The sequence below is a fragment of the Vanacampus margaritifer genome, chromosome 7 (assembly GCF_051991255.1).
Source record: "Vanacampus margaritifer isolate UIUO_Vmar chromosome 7, RoL_Vmar_1.0, whole genome shotgun sequence".
NCBI lineage: Eukaryota > Metazoa > Chordata > Actinopteri > Syngnathiformes > Syngnathidae > Vanacampus > Vanacampus margaritifer.
This window is the reverse complement of record NC_135438.1, coordinates 13237911-13257175: the sequence shown is the minus strand read 5'-3', so window position 1 is coordinate 13257175 and position 19265 is coordinate 13237911. Positions and strand designations below refer to the sequence as shown.

The 19265-nt window shown below is 41.6% G+C and overlaps 1 protein-coding gene across 2 annotated transcripts in view; it reads right to left on the bottom strand.

Moving 5' to 3' along the window:
- Window positions 1-19265, bottom strand: part of ndst3 (N-deacetylase/N-sulfotransferase (heparan glucosaminyl) 3) — a 57276-nt gene that overhangs the window by 3889 nt on the left and 34122 nt on the right. For both annotated transcript variants that reach the window (XM_077571331.1, XM_077571330.1), the window contains exons 6-13: window positions 18290-18418; window positions 9680-9862; window positions 8960-9056; window positions 6882-7005; window positions 4438-4612; window positions 3861-4031; window positions 3655-3764; window positions 1175-1277 (exon numbers count right to left, since the gene is read on the bottom strand). In XM_077571331.1, coding sequence (XP_077427457.1) covers window positions 1175-1277; window positions 3655-3764; window positions 3861-4031; window positions 4438-4612; window positions 6882-7005; window positions 8960-9056; window positions 9680-9862; window positions 18290-18418 — 1092 coding nt within the window. The remainder of the gene's footprint in view (window positions 1-1174; window positions 1278-3654; window positions 3765-3860; window positions 4032-4437; window positions 4613-6881; window positions 7006-8959; window positions 9057-9679; window positions 9863-18289; window positions 18419-19265) is intronic.

Genomic DNA, 19265 nt, shown 5'->3' with positions numbered 1-19265 from the left:
GAATCACTGGCCTGGACCAAGATTTATAGATTGAATCTTCCCCTTCTCACAGCTTCGCTCCATCCTAATTTCACCACCCGGCCTCTCTCAAGAGTGTTGTGTCATTACTGAGGCCTCATAATGACCGTCTTACTTTGGCTATGTTTGCCACATACTGACCACCCCATTTCCTGGGAGAAGTGTTGCCTGTCGATGGTCACTGTCGCATTGCAGCTCATTCAATACACAAGCTACACTATAAAAAATGTCCGTAGCATTAACAGTGAATTTCTTTAAAAACTGTAACTACAAAAACAATGAAACATGTAATTTACATGAATATGCTGATTTGACAGTAAGAAAATGTTAAAAAGATCACAATTTTTTTTGAGAATTCACAAATTACTGTATTTTAAACACGGATAAACTGTGAAACAAAAAACATCGGGTTACAGTTAAGATTACATCATAGCAGTGTTTTTGTCAGTAGGTGTTGTTTTGGTACGTTTTGTTTTTGCCAAAAGAAACATGCATTATACAAACTCATATTACAGATAAAAAATATTTCGATATACAGTAAAACCATGTGTAAAAAGTTTGTTTTTACAGAAAAAAACTGACAGCTGTGGTTACCAGAATAATTTTGTAAAAAAAAAAATACTGTGCAAATATAAACAACTTAACAGAACTTGTTTTTTTAAACTTGTAGATAGTCAATAGTTCTTTACTGATAGCTTAAAAAGAACAGGGTGGCATCTCTCAGTGGTAGACTAGTCATCTTGCAACCCTGAAGTTGTTGGTTTGATCCCAGCGCAGTGTGATGGTGTCAAAGATCCATGATAATGAAACTCCAGTTGTCCGTGATGCTTTGTAATTAATAGGTGAAGTGAGTAGTCAATATGCCAAGCACTTTGAGGGCCTTGCAATGAAGTGCCATTTTCCAAGAACATGCTGCTTTTATACCATTTTGTACTGTAAAATGTACATTCTGTATTTAAAAGCAGTTACTGTCTATTATACATTCAATACCATTAAAATGTACAAGTTGTTCTGTAAAGTTGTTAACATTTGCACTGTATATATATATTTTTTACAGACTTTCCCTGGTAACCACAGCTGCTCTTTTTCCCTGTAAAAACCTTTCTTTCTTTTTTTACAGTGTATTTTAAAATGTTGGCAGAGTAAACGTGTTTACCTCTGATTCCATAGAAGGATACTTTCGCCCTTTGCTCCTCCCCAAGCACTTTGTCTTTCCTCCCTCAAGGAGCTGGCACCAGAAGCCCTTTTGAGGGTCAAAACTGAATAGAAAAAAAGGAAGGAGGAGTCTTTTTTTGGGGCTGAAACACATATTTACCCTTAACAGCTTCTGCACAATCTAATGAGATCCATTATTAATATCTGGAGAACTCAGCCAATTACTGTAAGTCCTTCTCTTTGGAGCACGTGCATGTGACTGAAAGATGTAAATATTGCTGGTTATCTTCATGCATCATTTGGCGTTCTCATCAAGTGTTCTTTTTCTCCATGTGACAAGACAGAAGGAAGAAAAGATTAAATAAAAAGTCTTTGTTGTTGAGGAGCTGTCAGGCCGCTGCCATGTCAAAAGAACAAGACCAAAAAAAAAACATGCTTTTTTTTGGGTCTGTCTTTGTGCATACACCATGCATACACACACACTTTGTCACACTCCTGTCAAGATGCATCTCTTTGCACATTATTTTATATGCATGTCAGTCTGCCATCTTTGACAGAGGCGCTCTCTGTCCCCATGTACAAAACTTGAGACGCCCCTGTCTGGAGAAGAGAGACAGGCTGCATTCTGATGAGCAGCGCTTTGGCTAATAAACAGTTTAGCAATTCTCCCACTCTTAAAGGCCACACGCCGGCTTGAATTGGTAAGAATGCAAACAACCTCTTTGAGTTGGATTACAATGCAAATAGATGGAGGAAAAGGAGAGCCAAAATATCAAAAGCAATACGTGTTTGAGCCAAATCTGAGCATTTATCCTCTCTTGCGATCAAATTCACCAAAGGTAACAAGTATGGGATGCATCTAAAAGATCATCCTGAACAGTTAGGTTGTGTTCAGAATCATTTAGTCTCCACTATGTAGTATCCATTGTGAATTTGGCATTTTCTAGTAGTAATGTTCAAATGTGTCTTCAGCATAGGTTGTCCCATATATAGTGCCCTCAGTGTATCCCACAATCCATCTTGAGAAGTAGTGAAAAACTACACAACAAGTAGGTCACTAGAAAAGCAATATATCCCATGACAGCAACAATGACAGACAGAGATGGATGAGGGGAGAGCAGAAGCGATCATACAAATGTTCAAAAAGTGCTTTGTATTGATTTAGTTAAATACACGCAACTCAAGAAAATATTTCTATTAAAATTCAGTTATTTGTTTTGCTATTTTTTTTTCTCTTATGAAAGGTCTCCCATCTGATGCTGTAATTATGCAACAGCAATGACATAATTAATGTCATTCCTCTGTAGAGGAGACCGGGGACAGTTGTCACACGAGGTCAGAGAGCTTTCACTAGTGCGTGTACTCGCAGCCTCTACTGACGAAACACCGCCTTGGCTGAACTTTAGCTTTTGTTTGACCCTTACCAAAAGCCAGACAATAGAAACTCCCTTCAACAAAAAGGAAGAAGAAACAAACAGCAATAACTGGTACACCTGTCAAGCTGACAATGGAGTAGAGCAGAAGACGAGTTCTGAAAAGGTGAAATGAAAAATAAGCTTGTCAAAATAAAATAAAAAAAAGTTTGTTTTAGCAAGTGCACAGTGGCACCTTTTGTAGTGATGTTTCTCTACCCATCTTCGCTTCTGAGAGACACTGCCACTCCGAGAAGCTCTTTTTATACTCCAATCAAGTTGCCAATAGACCTCATTAGTGGTAACTGGTCTTGCAGCTGGTTTTTTTTTTTTATAAGTGCAATTGACTTTTCCAGCCTCTTATTGCTACCTGTCCCAACTTTTTTGAAATTTGTTGGCACCATGAAATTTACAATCAACATATTTTTCCCTTAAAATTATAAATTTTATCAGTTTAAACGTTTGACCAGTCATCTATGTTGTATTCTGATGAAAATATTAAAAATTGACACTTCCACATAATTGCATTCAGTTTTTATAGTGTCCGAAGTTTTTGGGAATTTGGTTTGTACTATCTGAACTAGTTTGTGGATGCAAACATTAAGCATAAATGACAAAAATAATTAGCTGAGAAAAATGTCAAATTGTGTCTAATCAAACTTACAACAGGGGCATTTCCATTGCTGTTGTAAAGATTTGGACTGGCACAGTCAGCTGGCTAACCTCATATTTAATCACACCGCTTGAGACAAAAATATACTGCTTGTAGAAGCAAGGCTGTCTGAAAGTTGAATGTGAGGGAGAGAAAGCTATCAGATTCTTATTGGAAGAAATGTGAGTGTTAATTTGCTTTAATTAGTTAATTAGGCGCTGTCATCCAACATCAGATGTGTCTGGATGAATGGACATAATTCTCACACACACTGCTAAATCACACTCATATAACTACAACGGAGAACAAACTCCATTTTCTTCCATTATTAGGCCCCGTGGGTGTAAGGGCTTGATTCTTTAGTCCACATAAAGTGTGAAGTATTACTTTATGGGACGTCAGGGACGAGTGACTTACGTGAGGGCCTGTGAGTAGTTGAAGTGTGGAGTGACTCCCAGAAACTTCTGGACTTCATCCATGACAGCAGCAGGGTCTGCTCTCAGCTGATGGCCGTCTATGATCATCACCTAGTGGCGATTACAAAACGACAACAACAACGTATTGTTGCATATCAAAATGAAGTAACACAGATGGTTCCAAGTTCAATGTGAAGCATAAGGCACCTGGTTGGCAGGGTAGTACGTGAGCCACCTCTCAAGGTGTGTGGCGTACAGGCCTGGGTTCAAACAGCGGTTCTGCAGGGAACGCAGTTCGGCCGGGGACCCTGCTCTGGCGCTGATGACATCGAAGAAGGTATAGCGAAGTGCTGCATGGTCCTCGTGAGCTCGCTGATGCTGGGGTGATAAAAATAAACATTCATGACAGCATTATCACAGATTATTAGCAGTAATGAAAAGTAACAAATACTTTGCTACTGTACTTAGTTACTGCACTCTTTTTTTTAATCAAGTATTTGTACTTCTACTTAAGTAGAGAAGTAGAGTACTGTTGCTACCTTTGGTCATTTTAAGTTGTATGTAATAAAAGCAATCAAAATAAGAAACCAAAAACTCCTATATGAGAGAGGTCACTGTAAACTACTACCAGCATCCAGTTACAATTTTAACTCAACAAAACTTGAGCATCTTTGTTTTTTTTTATAAAGGAAGAATTAATTTTACAGATCTTGTGTTTGATCGCATTTGACTTTACCAAATGAAGTGGCCAGTGTGTGCATCATGTCTGTGTGATTGCATGCACCTGGTACCAGCTGTAGGCTCTATCCGAGGGATTGATGAGCAGGGTGATGATCTTGGCTTTGGGCAGCAGGGCTGCGACTCGCCGCGGGGACTCCTCTGAGGGGAAGTAGTTGGCACTTTTCTCAAACAGGAAGTCCGTGCTAACATTGGATGGTACGGGGAAAAACTCCATGTACCTACGGCAAGAGATGCACACATTCCTTATATTTTTGTTCTGTTTGGAACACCTGCCCCCTTGTAGTGGAGGGGTTTGTGTGTCCCTATGGTCCTAGGAGCTGAATTATCTTGGGGCTTTATGACCCTTGTAGGGTCATCCAAGATAAACAGGAGGGACCAGACAAGGGTTCCTTATGCCTAGTGGTCAAACCTGCACCCATAAGGCCTGATGTGGCACAGCCTGAGAAAATAATGTGGGTCCTACTTCTCATGGGCTTACTAACAATGAGAGAATCTAAAACAGTTGGAGCTGTCGTGAGCTGGGTGGCAGCTGTAGGTGCAACTTTATGGGTCTAATCCCTGGCTACAGATGCTGACTCTAGGTACGTGGATGGCACCTCTCTGGAAGGGAAGGATCCCGAACTAGTGTGCGAGGTTGTGAGGTTTTGATTAGATATAGTCGCCCTTGCCTCGACATGCAGCTTTGGCTCTGGTACCAGTTCTCTAGAGAAGGGTTGGATTGATTCTAAAACCCAAAGCGTAGCTGAGAGTACCTCCCATTTTTTGGAGTCCTTGCAAGGGGTTTTAGGGGTAACTCCTGCTGGAGACTCCCTCTTTCTGCTGAAGGACTTCAAAGCTCATGTGGATAATGACAGTGAGACCTTGAAGGGTTCAATGAAAAACTTTGTGGTAGTGTCAAAGGCATCTGACACGACAAGCCAATGAGTCTCAATCTAAAGAGAATTACTCGAGGTTGTTGAAAGGAAGTTGAAAATGTCTTAGTGCCACCATTGAATATGATGGGAAGTCTGACAAAGTAGTAAAGAGAGGCCAGCGTACTACAGACCTAAAAACCTCTTCTACCTCCCTCTATGGATGTGAAAGCTGGAAACTCTCTCAGAAGGAAGACTGAGAATTTTGAGATGAAACACTATCATCGTTTACTGAGGGTCTTGTGCACAACACATAGAACCAATGAATCCATCAGAAATTAGATAACTTCACCATTGGAACCCTTCAAATTGTGAAAGAGTTAAAACTTCCCTAGTTTGGCCATGCTACAAGATAAGAACCAAGTCTTGCACAAACAATCTTTCAAGGATATATGGAAAGAAAGCGAAGACAAGGTCGCTCCAGAATTGGAGGGATAACATAAGACATGAACAAACATGCCATTCTACGAACCAATGGACATCGCCAAAGACCAAAAGAGGTGGAAGCACTTACTGTATCTCATCTGCTACGCCCTACAATCCTATACTAGGTCATGGTGTTTGGTTGGAAAAGACTAGAGTTCCCACTTCAGGTTGAGAATGAGACTCTGCCCTAAGAGGAGGAGTTCAAGTATACGAGTGAGGAGTGAGATAAGAATGGAGTGGGAGATTGACAGACAGATTGGTACAGCGTCTGCAGTGTAGCAGACTCTGCGCCCGTCTGCCGTGGTGGAGAAGGACCTGAGCCGATTTGATCGATGTTCCCACTATCACATATGGTCACAAGCTTTTTGAGTCATGACCAAAAGAACAAGATCACGAATACAAGCGATTGAAATGAGTTTACTGAGTGTCCGGGCTCTCACTTTGAGAAAACATGCATTTTAGGTTAATTGAAGACTGTAGGTAGTCTAAAGATGTGAATCTGAGTGTAAATGCTTGTTTGTCTTTAAATTGCCCTGCAATTGGCTTCAGCTCACCTGTGACCCAAATGAGGCAAAACACAGAGTATAATGTTGAAAAATGATGGATGAATGATTGATATTGATATTGATATTTTTTTGTCCGCTCATAGGCTCATTATCATTAACCTTACTACTAGAACCTGCTTTGCTGAACAGCTTTAGAGTACAAACTTTTCTAGCAACACAAACACAATAACTTTCAGATAGTACCAGATGGAGCCGTACTGGTGTCCTCAAAGTCAGATTCAAGTTGTAAAAGTCATTTCCAAACTAAAACAAAAATAAAAAGATTGAAAAGGACTTGCCTATACAATTCCAACAGATGACTTTCAAGTATGTAGCATCTGCATCCCTTCCAGCTAAACGACCCATTTATTGGTCAATTTAGGCCCATGCATGCCTGCTAGCTTTTATTTTAAAACTTAAAAGGATCATTTTGAAGACATCCAAATGCTTTATGTGTCATTCAAGGCTGCAAAGAGAAATGGGTCTTCTTAATGGAATTGCTTGTTTGCAAGCATTCCCTTCTTCTTAGGTTCTAGCCAATCGGTGGAAAGAGAAAAAAAAAAAGAGACGAGGACATTAAAAGATAGCAGAGTGTGTGTCCCTACCAGTCAATCCCTTTGTGGTAGTTGTTGGTGTTGAAGAACTGGACCTCCTCATAAGTCTTTGGACTGGGGAAGTTGCTGGAGATGGAGGGATGCATGAGGAGGAAAAGATAAAGTGCTGTCGTCCCTGCAAGAAAGGGCATAATTCATAAAGGGGTTGATTAATTCAGTTGAGCACACGGGAGTGTGTGCATGTGTGACAGATGTCACCCTCTCAGCCATATTTGATTCTTTCTCTTCCCTCCACCAGTCAACTTGCTGGCAATATACCATGTGTCTGTCTCTAATGATCACAGGCATGCCCGTCAAATTATTCCAAAACGTCCGTTCTTGTGTCCCTTTTACCTGCAGCATGTCGCCTCACAAATTTGTTCAGCCTCTCATTTAGTGCCAACCTTTCTGACATACAAGGGATCCCATTCCAAAAAAGGTGTTTGAATTACAGACGCCATCATATTTCCGTTGCCATAGTGACTCACCGTCATAATACACCTGGTTAATTAGCACCATTACAGAGACCTTCACACCCCTCGTGCTAAGCACTAATTATGGCAGTAAAGAATTAATGGCATTACAAGCAGGCAATCCTGTGTGCAAAGGTCCGTGCCGATTTTTAATTCTACACCCGCACCAGACACTCCATTAACTACACCTTTACAATTAGATTCAAGATCGTAATGCATCATTCAATAGAGAACAACATCGCATCACACGTAGTATTTAAAAAAATAATATAATTATAGTCTCAACAATAAAATAAATCTTACGCCGTTTCAATAATAATTAGGTATTATTGTTTTTTTTGTGAACAGTTTTCTCATATAGCGCTCAGTAGATTGTAGACCAATGAATGTACTTCCTATTAAAATATTTATACATTACCTAACACATTTCTTAAAGCTCCACCAGGTATATTTGTCAGAGAGAATTCAGATGCTTTCATTTCCAGTGAGCCCAACATTTTACCATTTTAAACAGGAATAGAAGCAAATACACCTTTTTATACCCAAATGTGGGGCTTCTCTCTCACACAACAGCATCACTAAAACATTTTTTTCCACTCCAGGAATACAGGTCAATAAATATAATGTTGATATCTTGAATAAATAATTCAATAAATATTAATGTACTTTATTATTTCCTCTTCAAGCCAACAAACTCATGGATAATAATAATGATACTTGATTATCAAAAAGCTTCTTCCCTGGTGTAATAACCATTTCAGACACATAAAAATGATTTGAGTAAAACTGCTGTGGTGGTGATGGTGGTGGTTGAATGCATTTTTAAGCATGGTATCTCTTTGTTGTTTTCTTTAAAGTAGACTAAAATGGAAAACGAAAGGCATGAGAGGTGTTTGCTCAGTTCTTTATCTCTAAATAAAATAGCATGTGGGAAGAATAATGGTCTCCCATTTACAGGATCCAGAGCTATAGATGGATTAAAATAATTGCCTCTCATCAATTGTGGGGGAAATGGCCTTGTTTACAGAGCAGCTACTATTCTGCAGCTGCTGCATATCGTCGTGTACAATAAGCTGACCAGTCGAAGCATTATCACCTGTTGCCAAGTTATTAATTTAACAATATGTTGTTGTTTTGTGTTTGCGGTTTGCAGTTATTTAGAAAACGCACTGCATCAATGAAACCTATTCTAATACTTTGGTAAATGAAAATTAGGAATGTTAGACAGCTCTGAGTATGATACAGTAGAGAGCAGAACTTTCATGTTCAGGCAGACACGCCTTTGTTTGAAATATAGTGGACCATAGTAAGTTAGTCTCCGCTTTGCGCTAAACTTGCGCTGGGCACGAAAATAGGGCCTGCTGTGTCAAGGCTTTCTATGGCTGAAACGTGAATGCCAGACAGCACTGGAGCAAGTCGAAGTAAAGTAACTGTGTTACAATATTGGTTTTATGCCAACATCTGATTCACTAATCCTTCTCATCTGCCAAAACATGCAAAAGAGCCCATTATTCACAAAAACACTGCACAGTGTGGCCACATTAGCAGAAAAATGTTCTCTGTCTGTCTGTCTTACCACTCATTGTTTTACAATATCAATATTGCTGCTGGGCTTACCTGTTTTCTGTGGTCCTGCCACCAAGAATTTGGGTAACCTGTCACAGGTCTTCTCTTTCGACCAGATATCTTTGTGTCGTTTATCATCACATGGATTCTGTAGGAGCACAGACAAAGGATGACTGCTTATATGCAGTGCTACAATGCAAATGTAACTTCTAAACATACATGCATTATTGAAAGAGGCCTTGCAACTAAATGATTAATGAGGTTCTACATCTGTTACTGCACGCATCCACAACAAGAATGTCAAGTATTTCAGTCAACAACATGAAATTTGTCTTAATATCTTCATTTTACTCACAAAACCCAGATCATATAATTAAAGTGAGTGGACTACACAGCACGTTTCATGTTGTGTGCAATCTTGTATAAATTTTGCCGGACACAAAGAAGAAGGTCACCAGACCAGGCTCAGGTGTATGTATAATAGACAGGTCATGAGAAAGGCTAATGCTATTTGAATTGTTCTTATCATCCGCTCCAAAATGAATTTGAGCGGTTTCCCTTTAGGGCTCGTACAAGAAGGTCAAAAAGGGGTTCAGGTTTCATTTAGCCCAAGTGAAATGTATTTATTCTGCAACCACAATTTCCCTCTATTGAATGATAAAGAGTTTCTGATCCTGACATCATGAGCAGATTAGAACACAAATGACATAAATTGGTGTTTATCACATGCTGTAAGTAAACATACACCCAAATACAACAACACAGACACACCTGCCATTGCGGGTCCCTCTGTTCAGGGAACAACTGGAAGTACTTGTGTGCGAGCTGAGGAGGAGGAAGTGTATGCAGTCTCAGGTTTGTCCATGAGCGAAGAAAAGAGGCCAAGTGGACGAATGTGTAGAGACCGAGACGATCGTTGCCGTAGTTGGACAGGTGAGTCATGAATATACTGATCTGTGGAGGAAGGAAAATAAAAACAGAGTGGTAAAAGGGATCATTGCTATAAAGCAGCCGCTCTTAACCTCGTTCCCTTCTTTATTGAAAAATAATGTATGATTTTTTTTTTTTCAAATTCAAGAGAAAGGTAGAAGGCTTGGTGAACATGAACAGGGAGAGTAGCCTTTTCAGCGAATCGGGCTCTCTTCACCTTGAATTCAGAGTGTTGTGTTCTTGTATTCTCCATTTCGATGCAGCTTAAGGAAGTGTTTATTTAGTTGTGCTGGACTAGAATTGCTCAACGTGGCATTGCAAAGCATGCAGTTGGGACGCTGGCTCCCATCATTTAATTTAACTCTAAATTTATAGAGCACTCTAAAACAACCACCGCTGTTTTCTTAAAGGGGAAACCAACAAACATTTCTTGACAATAATATGTTACATATGACCTCACAAGTAAAAACATGACTTTCTGATTAATATTACATTAATATTACATTTGTGGAATATAAATTATGCAGCAAAATCCACCCTTTTTTATCGATCTCAGTGGGCGACCATTTTGCCACATGCTGTTGACTGAAGAAGACATCACAGTTGCTTAGGACTCAGCATCGACCAATCACAGCTCACCTGTTTTCTGAAGCTGAGCTGTGATTGGTTGCTCCCTGAGACCTGCGCAACTATGATGTCATTTTTACTCGACAGCAAGTGGCAAAATGGCCGCCTTTTGATATTGATAAAAATGGCTGGATTTTGCTGCCTAACCATATCATATTGAGACTAGGGGGGCTGTTTATAACATATTATTGTCAAGAATTTTGAGGGGGTGGGGGTTGACTTCTTCTTTAAGATGATACAAAAAGAAAAAGCAGAGGCCCCAGGATTGAACCCTGTGGCACATGATACATTTCATTATACAAGTGAATTTATGTTACACCTATTCGTCCGACTACTTTCTTTTTTTGTTTGACAGTATGACATGAAGGGATTACAATAATGAAGAAATCACACGTTGTACCATCACAACAGTCACAAATCGACTACTAAGCACAACAAATTCCCTGCAGCACAGGTAGGCCAAGCAATGTAAGCATGATCGTTGATCAAGTCGTGTGTGTGTGTGTTTTGACCTCCGCCAAACCTCTGAGACTGACTCACAAAGCCCTGGGGTTCAATCGAAATCAGGTTTAAGAACCCATGGTAGAAAGCATGGAGTATTGTGCTTTGCAAAACTGTCATAAATTGAATTTCTCATATTTGTGCAGGGTTAATGTAGGAATTCCAATCGCAATTGCTGTGACTTTAGTGGAAAGCAAACAGATTATTTGAAAGTCAGAGCAGCTGTCCAGTGGGAATCAATATCTGTTATCGCTCTGCAAAGTGCAAAAAAAAAGCTCATTTAGTTATGTAACATGGAGTGCAGCTTGGAGAAGCAAAGCAGACACTGGGAAATTGATATATTTAGTCTTTGTGACAGATCGTGCTGAGGCAATACGCCGGGCGACCGCTGGGTGTTGACGGCAGACATGGCTTCACACGGATTCTGTGTTTGGGGAGGTGGTGGGGGGGGGGGGGTCACCTGGGGGGATTAGAAGGGGGTGATGGTGTGCTAGTCCGCATTGGTGCTCTTACAGGATGATCAAAGAGACAAGGGATACACACACGCACACACACGCACACTCTTCTTTTGTGATTGGAGGACATGGGGAATGTCTGGAAGGAATGGTAACATTAGCCATTAAGACATGAATTATTTGTTGGGTGTGCGCATGAGGGATTGTGTGTCAGAATATTTAGGGCTTGTGGATGTGAACACTTGCGCACACACACAGACGACCGTCGGGGCTCTGTTTTTAAAGCATGAAGGTTGCCGTGGATAGAAAGCGACAGCGTTGGGCTTTGACGGATCAGCATCCGGCCAACCTCGAAAGCTGTCGTGAATACCAAGGCTCGCAATACTGATGTGATGACATATGCGCCAGTGTGTGTGCGTGTCCTGTTGACAGCAGCTACAACGCAAGTTCATCTACGTACAGAGCCAATGTGGATGCACTACAATTAAGTGTGTCTTGGCCTCTCACAGATGAATTATCCAATCCGTTTTCATCACAATCTAGTAGATGGCTGCGGTAAAATAGCGGGAGGACAGCGAAGATCACCAAGCACTCAGCTACTAAATCTGTTTCCTATGAATCACGGCGTGGAAACCTCCCCTTTCATGGATGCGCATTCTTGGAGACGTGCAAAATTGAACGAGACAGTCTCTCACTGGAGACTTCTATTCACGTTTGGGATGTGAAAGGAATATTGCCTGTGGCGTCAAGCAGATGGGAAGGTGGGGAGGGGGGAGAAGAGGAGCGCAATGTGGACATTATAAAATAGATACGCAGTGATGTAAATAAGATGTATTTAAAGACTCCTTCGTCACTGTCTCTCTTTTTTGAGCAAAAAGTGATTTATGTACTGTTCGGAAAACTCAATCGCTTATGTTGCTTTGGGTGCGAGGGACATCCGTGTGTGGTGTGTGTATGTGCAGGTCACAGGGAAAGAGAAGCTGAATGGCTACTAAAATGGAAACATTAATTATAGAGTTTGAGAGTTGGCTGCCAAATTAAACAAAGAGAGAAAGAGAGGCTGATTGCATTCGGAATTGGAGTGCTGCAGAAAAATGGAAGAAGGGGAGAACAAACGAGGAGCATAAAGGAAAGAAAGAGAATGTAACCTTGGTGGGTCTGAATTTAAAAAGCCACTTGACACAGTGGAAGGCCCAAACTCTGTGGAACAACCCACTGTGGCTTAGAATTCAATTAAGTGAACCGTGTAAACCTTTTTTCTTCTCCAACATGCACTGTTGTGACTCATTTTGTGCATGTCGGTTTCTCGGAGGCCCGTTTGAGCCTTTAATAAAGAATACAGTGCTAATAGTTTAACCTTGGGATTGCGCTGAAATCATTGCTGAGAGCAGAGGTTTGAAAACCTGAGAGAAATCAAGCCAAGCGCGCAGCCTCCCCCTTTTAATCTCTGTCCCGTGTCTCTTTCTCCTGACGCTCCCACGCAAATGGCTTCAATTCCGCCCGCCTTTCTCATCTTTGAACGTCTTGCTGGAGAGTTTTCGTCTGCCCCAAAACGTCACTTCATGTTTTCCTCCCCACTCCCGCTTCACACTGACCTAGATGCTCTGATGAAGCATGTCACTGCTACATGGAGTCATGTTCTTCAAAATCCATCAAGGCCCACACATGCATGCACGCACGCACACACACACATACACTTACACACACTCATGTATAAACATAAAAATCTTGTAGGATTAGGCCAGTCATGTAGTTGAGTTATGACATGTTGTAACCTCCGCTAACACGGATGGATGATTGGGAGAAAAGACTTATTTATTGAGTTAAAAATGTTCATCTTGTCTTCTACGTCTTACAATCACTGTTTTTCTTTTTAAAGACAAAAACGTTTATGTTTATTATGTATTTATTTACTTATTATTATTTATTTTATTACTTATTTAATTGTTCTTGGTTAAGCATATGTTAGTCCCTCCATCCGTCCATCCATCCATACATACATCCACGTGTGTGTTGTAGTCAAGGACTGTACTGAAGTCAACATCCACCCATTCATTTCAAAACATCCACTGTAACAACCACTTCTAAATATCCATACATCCGTCCGTCTGTAAATTCAGCCATCCATTAATCACTCCATCTACCAATCCCTCCATTTAGCCATCTACCTGTCTGTCCATCCATCCAATCCACTGTATTGACTACCGCTAAATATTCATCCATCCATCCATCCATCCATCCATCATCCCTCCTTCCATTAATCCCTCCATCCATTAATCCCGCCATCCATCCATCCATCCAATCCACTGTATCGACTACTGCTAACTATCCATCCATCCATCCATCCATCCATCCAGCCATCCATCATCCCTTCCTCTTTTCCTCCCTCTCTCCCTTCCTCCCTCCATCCATCCCTCCAATCCACTCTATTGACAACTGCTAATTATCCATCTATTCATCCATCCATCTATCATCATACATCCATCCGCCCATGCATCCATCCATCCATCCATCCATCCATCCATCCATCCATCCAATCCACTGTATCGACTACTGCTAACTATCCATCATCATCCCTTCCTCTTTTCCTCCCTCTCTCCCACCCTACCTCCCTCCCTCCATCCATCCATCCATTCTTCCAATCCACTCTATCGACAACTGCTAATTATCCATCTATTCATCTATCCATCTATCATCATCCATCCATCCACTCATCCATCCATCCATCCAATCCACTGTATCGACTACCGCTTAATATCCATCCATCCATCAGCCTTCCCTCCATCCATCCATCCTTCATTCCACGAAGTCCATTATTCATTCAGTCTATTTATCAAGCCAGATTTATATTCCATCATGACTGTGTTCCAGTAAACAAAGCAAAATTCACAGAGGCATGTAAGGTTGAGTATGGTGGGGAAGAACTTTAGAACCATCACCTTTGACTTCATTATACCGTTTTGAGATGAGCTTGAAGAGAGATGGCGAGCTAGCAGACCATCTCTCATGGTTCAGCATTAATGACCACAGGTGCTCCACAATCGAGAGAAACAGACAGTCAAAAAGTAAAGAGCAACTCCACCCTGTCTTTTCCATCCGCTGGGTGTAATAACCATTTGTCCATATAGCGCATACATCCATTCATCCACCAGTGGATGTTTATCAGCCTATTCCCCATTACAAACCACTTAGTTCCACATACAATTCTCCTTGATTGAATTGTTATTGCTACTAAAAAGAAACCCTCTCCCCCTCATGGTTTCATTCTCCCTTCCTCTTGCCCTTGCCTCTCTCTCTCTTTTCTCTCTCAGCCCATTTAGCTATCTCTGTCTCCACAGTGGATAATCGAAAGCTGAATGTCAATACAGCAAATGATTCCAATTCAATTTATTCTGTCCGCTCCAGTCAACAGCGACTGTGTCTTTCCATTCTGCTATCTTTTACTGCTTTGCTCCCACTTTGTAATTTCATAGTGGGAGCCAACATTTCGGGATTTCACAGAGTTGTGGGGCCCACCCGTCCATGTGGGACCATTTTGCTGGGCCCCACAAGTTTAGACCTCTTTTTGAGGGTCAAGACTTGGTTTTAGAGTTTAGATTTGAATTGGGTTATGGTTGAGGTTTAGGGTAAGGAATAGGGGTAGGCAATCATTTTTGATGGCTGGGGTTAGGGGAAGGGGCTAGGAAATGCATTATGTCAATGAGATGGTCCCACAAAGATTGTAAAACAAACCTGTGTGTGTGTGTGCGTGTGTGTGCGCGTTTGTTTGTGTATAGCTGCCAGAGCTATTAGAGGTGAGCAGGAGGATACTGGAGAAAGTGGAGGGGGGAGTAGAAATGACACAACACAAAAAAAGTAATGAGTGAGCAAAGTCGGGATGCTCCGGTTGGGGATTTGGAGGGGGAAAAAGACGGTAAAAAGAGTCAAGCTACCAAGACAGGCGAACGTCGGTAAAACAGGAAGCTAGCGAGGCGGGGGAGGGGATAGTGCTGACTTTTTGGGGTTTGGCTAATAAGCAGAGCGACAGAGCTAATCGGTAAATGTCAGCCCTGATGAATGTCTACGTCTTTGCTGATGTCAGCAAGTCGCTCATGATAAACATACAGTCAGACTCGTGCTGAAACATTAACATATGCATTGGCCTGCGCATGTGTGTGCTAATATTTTGTATGCTTCTGGATTCTCAAGTGACATAAGATGCCGTGACCTGAAAATTAAAACTCAATTCGTCTGCCACCTTCTCCCCCTCCTTCATCCCACTCTCTCCCTTGGCTTTTGCACCACGTCTCTGGCCATTTATCCAGGGACTGCTTTGCCCTTATTGGCTGTTTGCAGAGCCCAGGTCAGACAATCAATCGCCAGCTTTGGCTTGGGGGGTGGGGATGGGGGGGTGGAAAGGGTGGGGGGGGGTGTCTTAATGATTGGCGATGTGGCCCCCAGAATGATGAAAAAAGTATACAAACATGCGAGGGACGCATGCATTCGTGCATCCAATATGCTGGTGGTTGACAGTGAAGTGCCACCATGGGCAAAATGTGATTAAAAATCATTGAATGGGAAGTGACAATGTTACCAACGCGTGGATCATCACACAAAAGGAAAGCCTGGAGGGATGAAAGCTACGCGCTTCACAACGCTATTGATTGCAAAGCACACACTCTAACGAAAGCTTTTGTCTCTGCAAATGGAAACCTAGCAGGGAGACAGGAAAGTGAATCATCAGTGTGAATGTGTGTGTAAGGGTGTGTGTGCGTATGTGAGTTCTGGTACAGGACTGTCATGTAGGGTTTAAATTGCTGTTGTGTTTAAAAAGGTCGCTTTGTTACGAGCGACATCCCATATTGGAGGACAAATGAGCACAGGGAGCAGCAATTAGCCAAACTAAATGATAAAAAGATGAAAAGAAGAGAATGATTCACAAATTTGATCATAAGTTCTGTCTATTTATTGATAAGTGATTATTTAATTAATTGATGGGATAATCCCATCCATCCATCATCTACCGCTTATTCGGGATCGGGTCGCGGGGGCAGCAGCTTTAGAGGGATACTTCCCTCTCCCCAGCCACTTCAGCCAGCTCCTGCGACGGGATCTCAAGGCGTTCCCAGGCCAGCCAAGAGACAGAGTCTCTCCAGCGTGTCCTGGGTTGTCCCTGGGGCCTCCCGCTGGTGGGACATACCCAGATCAGCAGGAGGCATCCGAACGAGATGCTCGAACCACCTCAACTGGTTCCTCTCAACGCGGAGGAGTAGCGGCTCGACACTGAGTCCCTCCATGATGATCGAGCTTCTCACCCTATCTCTAAAGGAGAGCCCGGACACCCTGCGGAGGAAACTCATTTCGGCTGCTTGTATCCGGGATCTTGTTCTGTCGGTTACGACCCACAGCTCGTGACCATAGGTGAGGGTAGGAACATAGATCGACTGGTAAATCGAGAGCTCTGCCTTTCGGCTCAGCTCCTTCTTTACCACAACGTACCGATACAGAGTCCTCATCACTGCAGACGATTCACCGATCCACCTGTCGATCTCCCGCTCCAACCTACCCTCACTCGTGAACAAGACCCCAAGATACTTGAACTCCTCCACTTGGGGTTATGATGGGATAATCGATAGGTTAATTGATTACAAAAAAAATTGTTTGTGACAGCATGTTGTCTTCAGTAAAAACATGGACACATCTAATGGGTAGCATAAAATAGGTTTAAGTAAACTGTGTCTCTTGTTTTTACTTTGAGCATTACTTCAGAAAGGTCAAAATGCTTTGCATTTAACAAAAGAAGGATGCACTGAAAAATAAGAATAAAGCAACAAGAATGGGTGAGGAAAAAAAAGGCAAGAAAATGTAAACAAGAGAGTTGAGATTGTGGCTTGCATTTTTTTTTTAGTGTATATTGTTTACCTTCCTGAGGCTTCTTGTAGAATGTGAATCAAGGAGCATTCATGTGAGAGTCAACATGTTTTCATCCACCCACAGGGTTCATTGCTGTTGTTTTCTGTTTGTACTTGGTAACCTATGCAAAGAGCGTTTCTATTTATTCTTTAGTTAGAGGCACACCACTGCCATGTACCAAGCCTTCTTGCATGAACTTATGAAGCCTGTTCAGATGAGAGGCGAAACATTTTCTAAAACAACCAGAAAAAGTCCAGTGATTCGTTGCCCTGAGAATGTTGTTATTTGGCTGTTGTTAACCACTTCAAAATGGGCATCACTGCCACCTATAGGATGGGACAGGACATCGCGGGTAACAGCTAACTAAGGGAGAAACTATTTTGTACTTCCTGCTATTATTGACCTTGGCACAGTGCTCTTTTTTTTGTGTGTGTTAACAGGATTTTACTTTGTGAGAAGAAAAAAAACTTTCGGTGTTGGTGTGTTTGAAATCTTTTTTCCATGCTGGCCTTGAAGACGGTCCTCCACGATGTGTGCAATTGTCGGCACATGCACATGTCAGAAAATAATTAAAGCTGATGATGCAGTTCAAGTCCAAGTAAAAGTAAATTGAACTGACACACACAGCAGTATGTGTCGACATGATTTGTTCTGTGTTTGTGCGTGTTTGCATTTGTGTGTGTGGGGGGGGGGCGTCTGTGTTTGTGTGGGGCTGCGTGAGTGAAAGAGCAACCCACCCTGTGGTGAGACCTAATTTAAATCGGAAAGATGAACACATCTTCACAGCGGGAAGCCATCGGTGACAACAAGAAGGCAAAACACATGCACATAAAGCAAACAAATGAAACATAAAAAGATTTTACACACGCGGAAGAAGTAGGAAATCTTCTTGACGCTGCTTTTTTTATGCAATGATCCAAACAAGAGTGGACAATCCTCATGTGAAAGTGTGTGAAAATGAAACTGTTGGACTCACAGGGTTGAGAAGTACAGTGAGAAACAACTCCCCTCCTCGTATGCTTTTGTCCAGTTCTTTCGGCCCACCAGGATATTCCTTATAGTAGATGGTGTGAGTGAACAAGCCACACGTCTGACGAGGTAGCACCTACAACACAAACACAAAAAGTTGTCTTGAAAATCGAAAGCAATGTTTATGAAAAAAAATCAACCAAAGGAAGTTTGATTCACAAACGAAATGTGTAAATGAGCTTGTGAACTTTGACACATCTTTACGATTGCGCTCATTCGAGACCAGTGGTGATTGCTCTAAGACTGCAAGGGAAGCTCAGCTCCCCCCTAAAAAAAAATAAAGTGAGGAAATATGCACTGCTGTGTGTACAACTTATGCGCTATAATACCTTCATCTTTTGTTCAAAATCAGCTACTTATCACAAAGAACGGACACGACTTCCTTCTAATTCATCCCTGCAGTTCCACTGCACTTTTACTTAATTATTTATTCATTAATTTACCGGCATTTGTTTGTTTATTTATTTAGTTGGATGCTGCTTCGTAGAGTGGGTTGTTCACACATGTCTATTTACATCCTTGACTCCAGTCAATTGCAGGGCACCAGCTAATATGAATGTCAGTTTATACACATATGCGTGTTCATCATAATACGAGGAAATACAGGGATTAAAGAAATATGGATGACATATTATTGGTACACCTGTCATGGCTCACACTATCTCTGTTACAGTTCATCCCAAATATATTTGATGATGTTGAGATCAGGGTTCTTTCGCACCAAATTCATCCAAGAATCCATTGACGAGACCTGCTTTGTGCACCGGGTACCCAAATTGTTCCAACAAAAGTGGAAACCGAATTTTCAAAAATGACATGTGAAGATTACTATGGGGTATTTTTAAAACCTGAGCAATTTAATTTTGAAGGATGAAGTAAAAATAAGTCCCTGATTTTGAAAAGTCCAAGCACCTTGGTCTCAA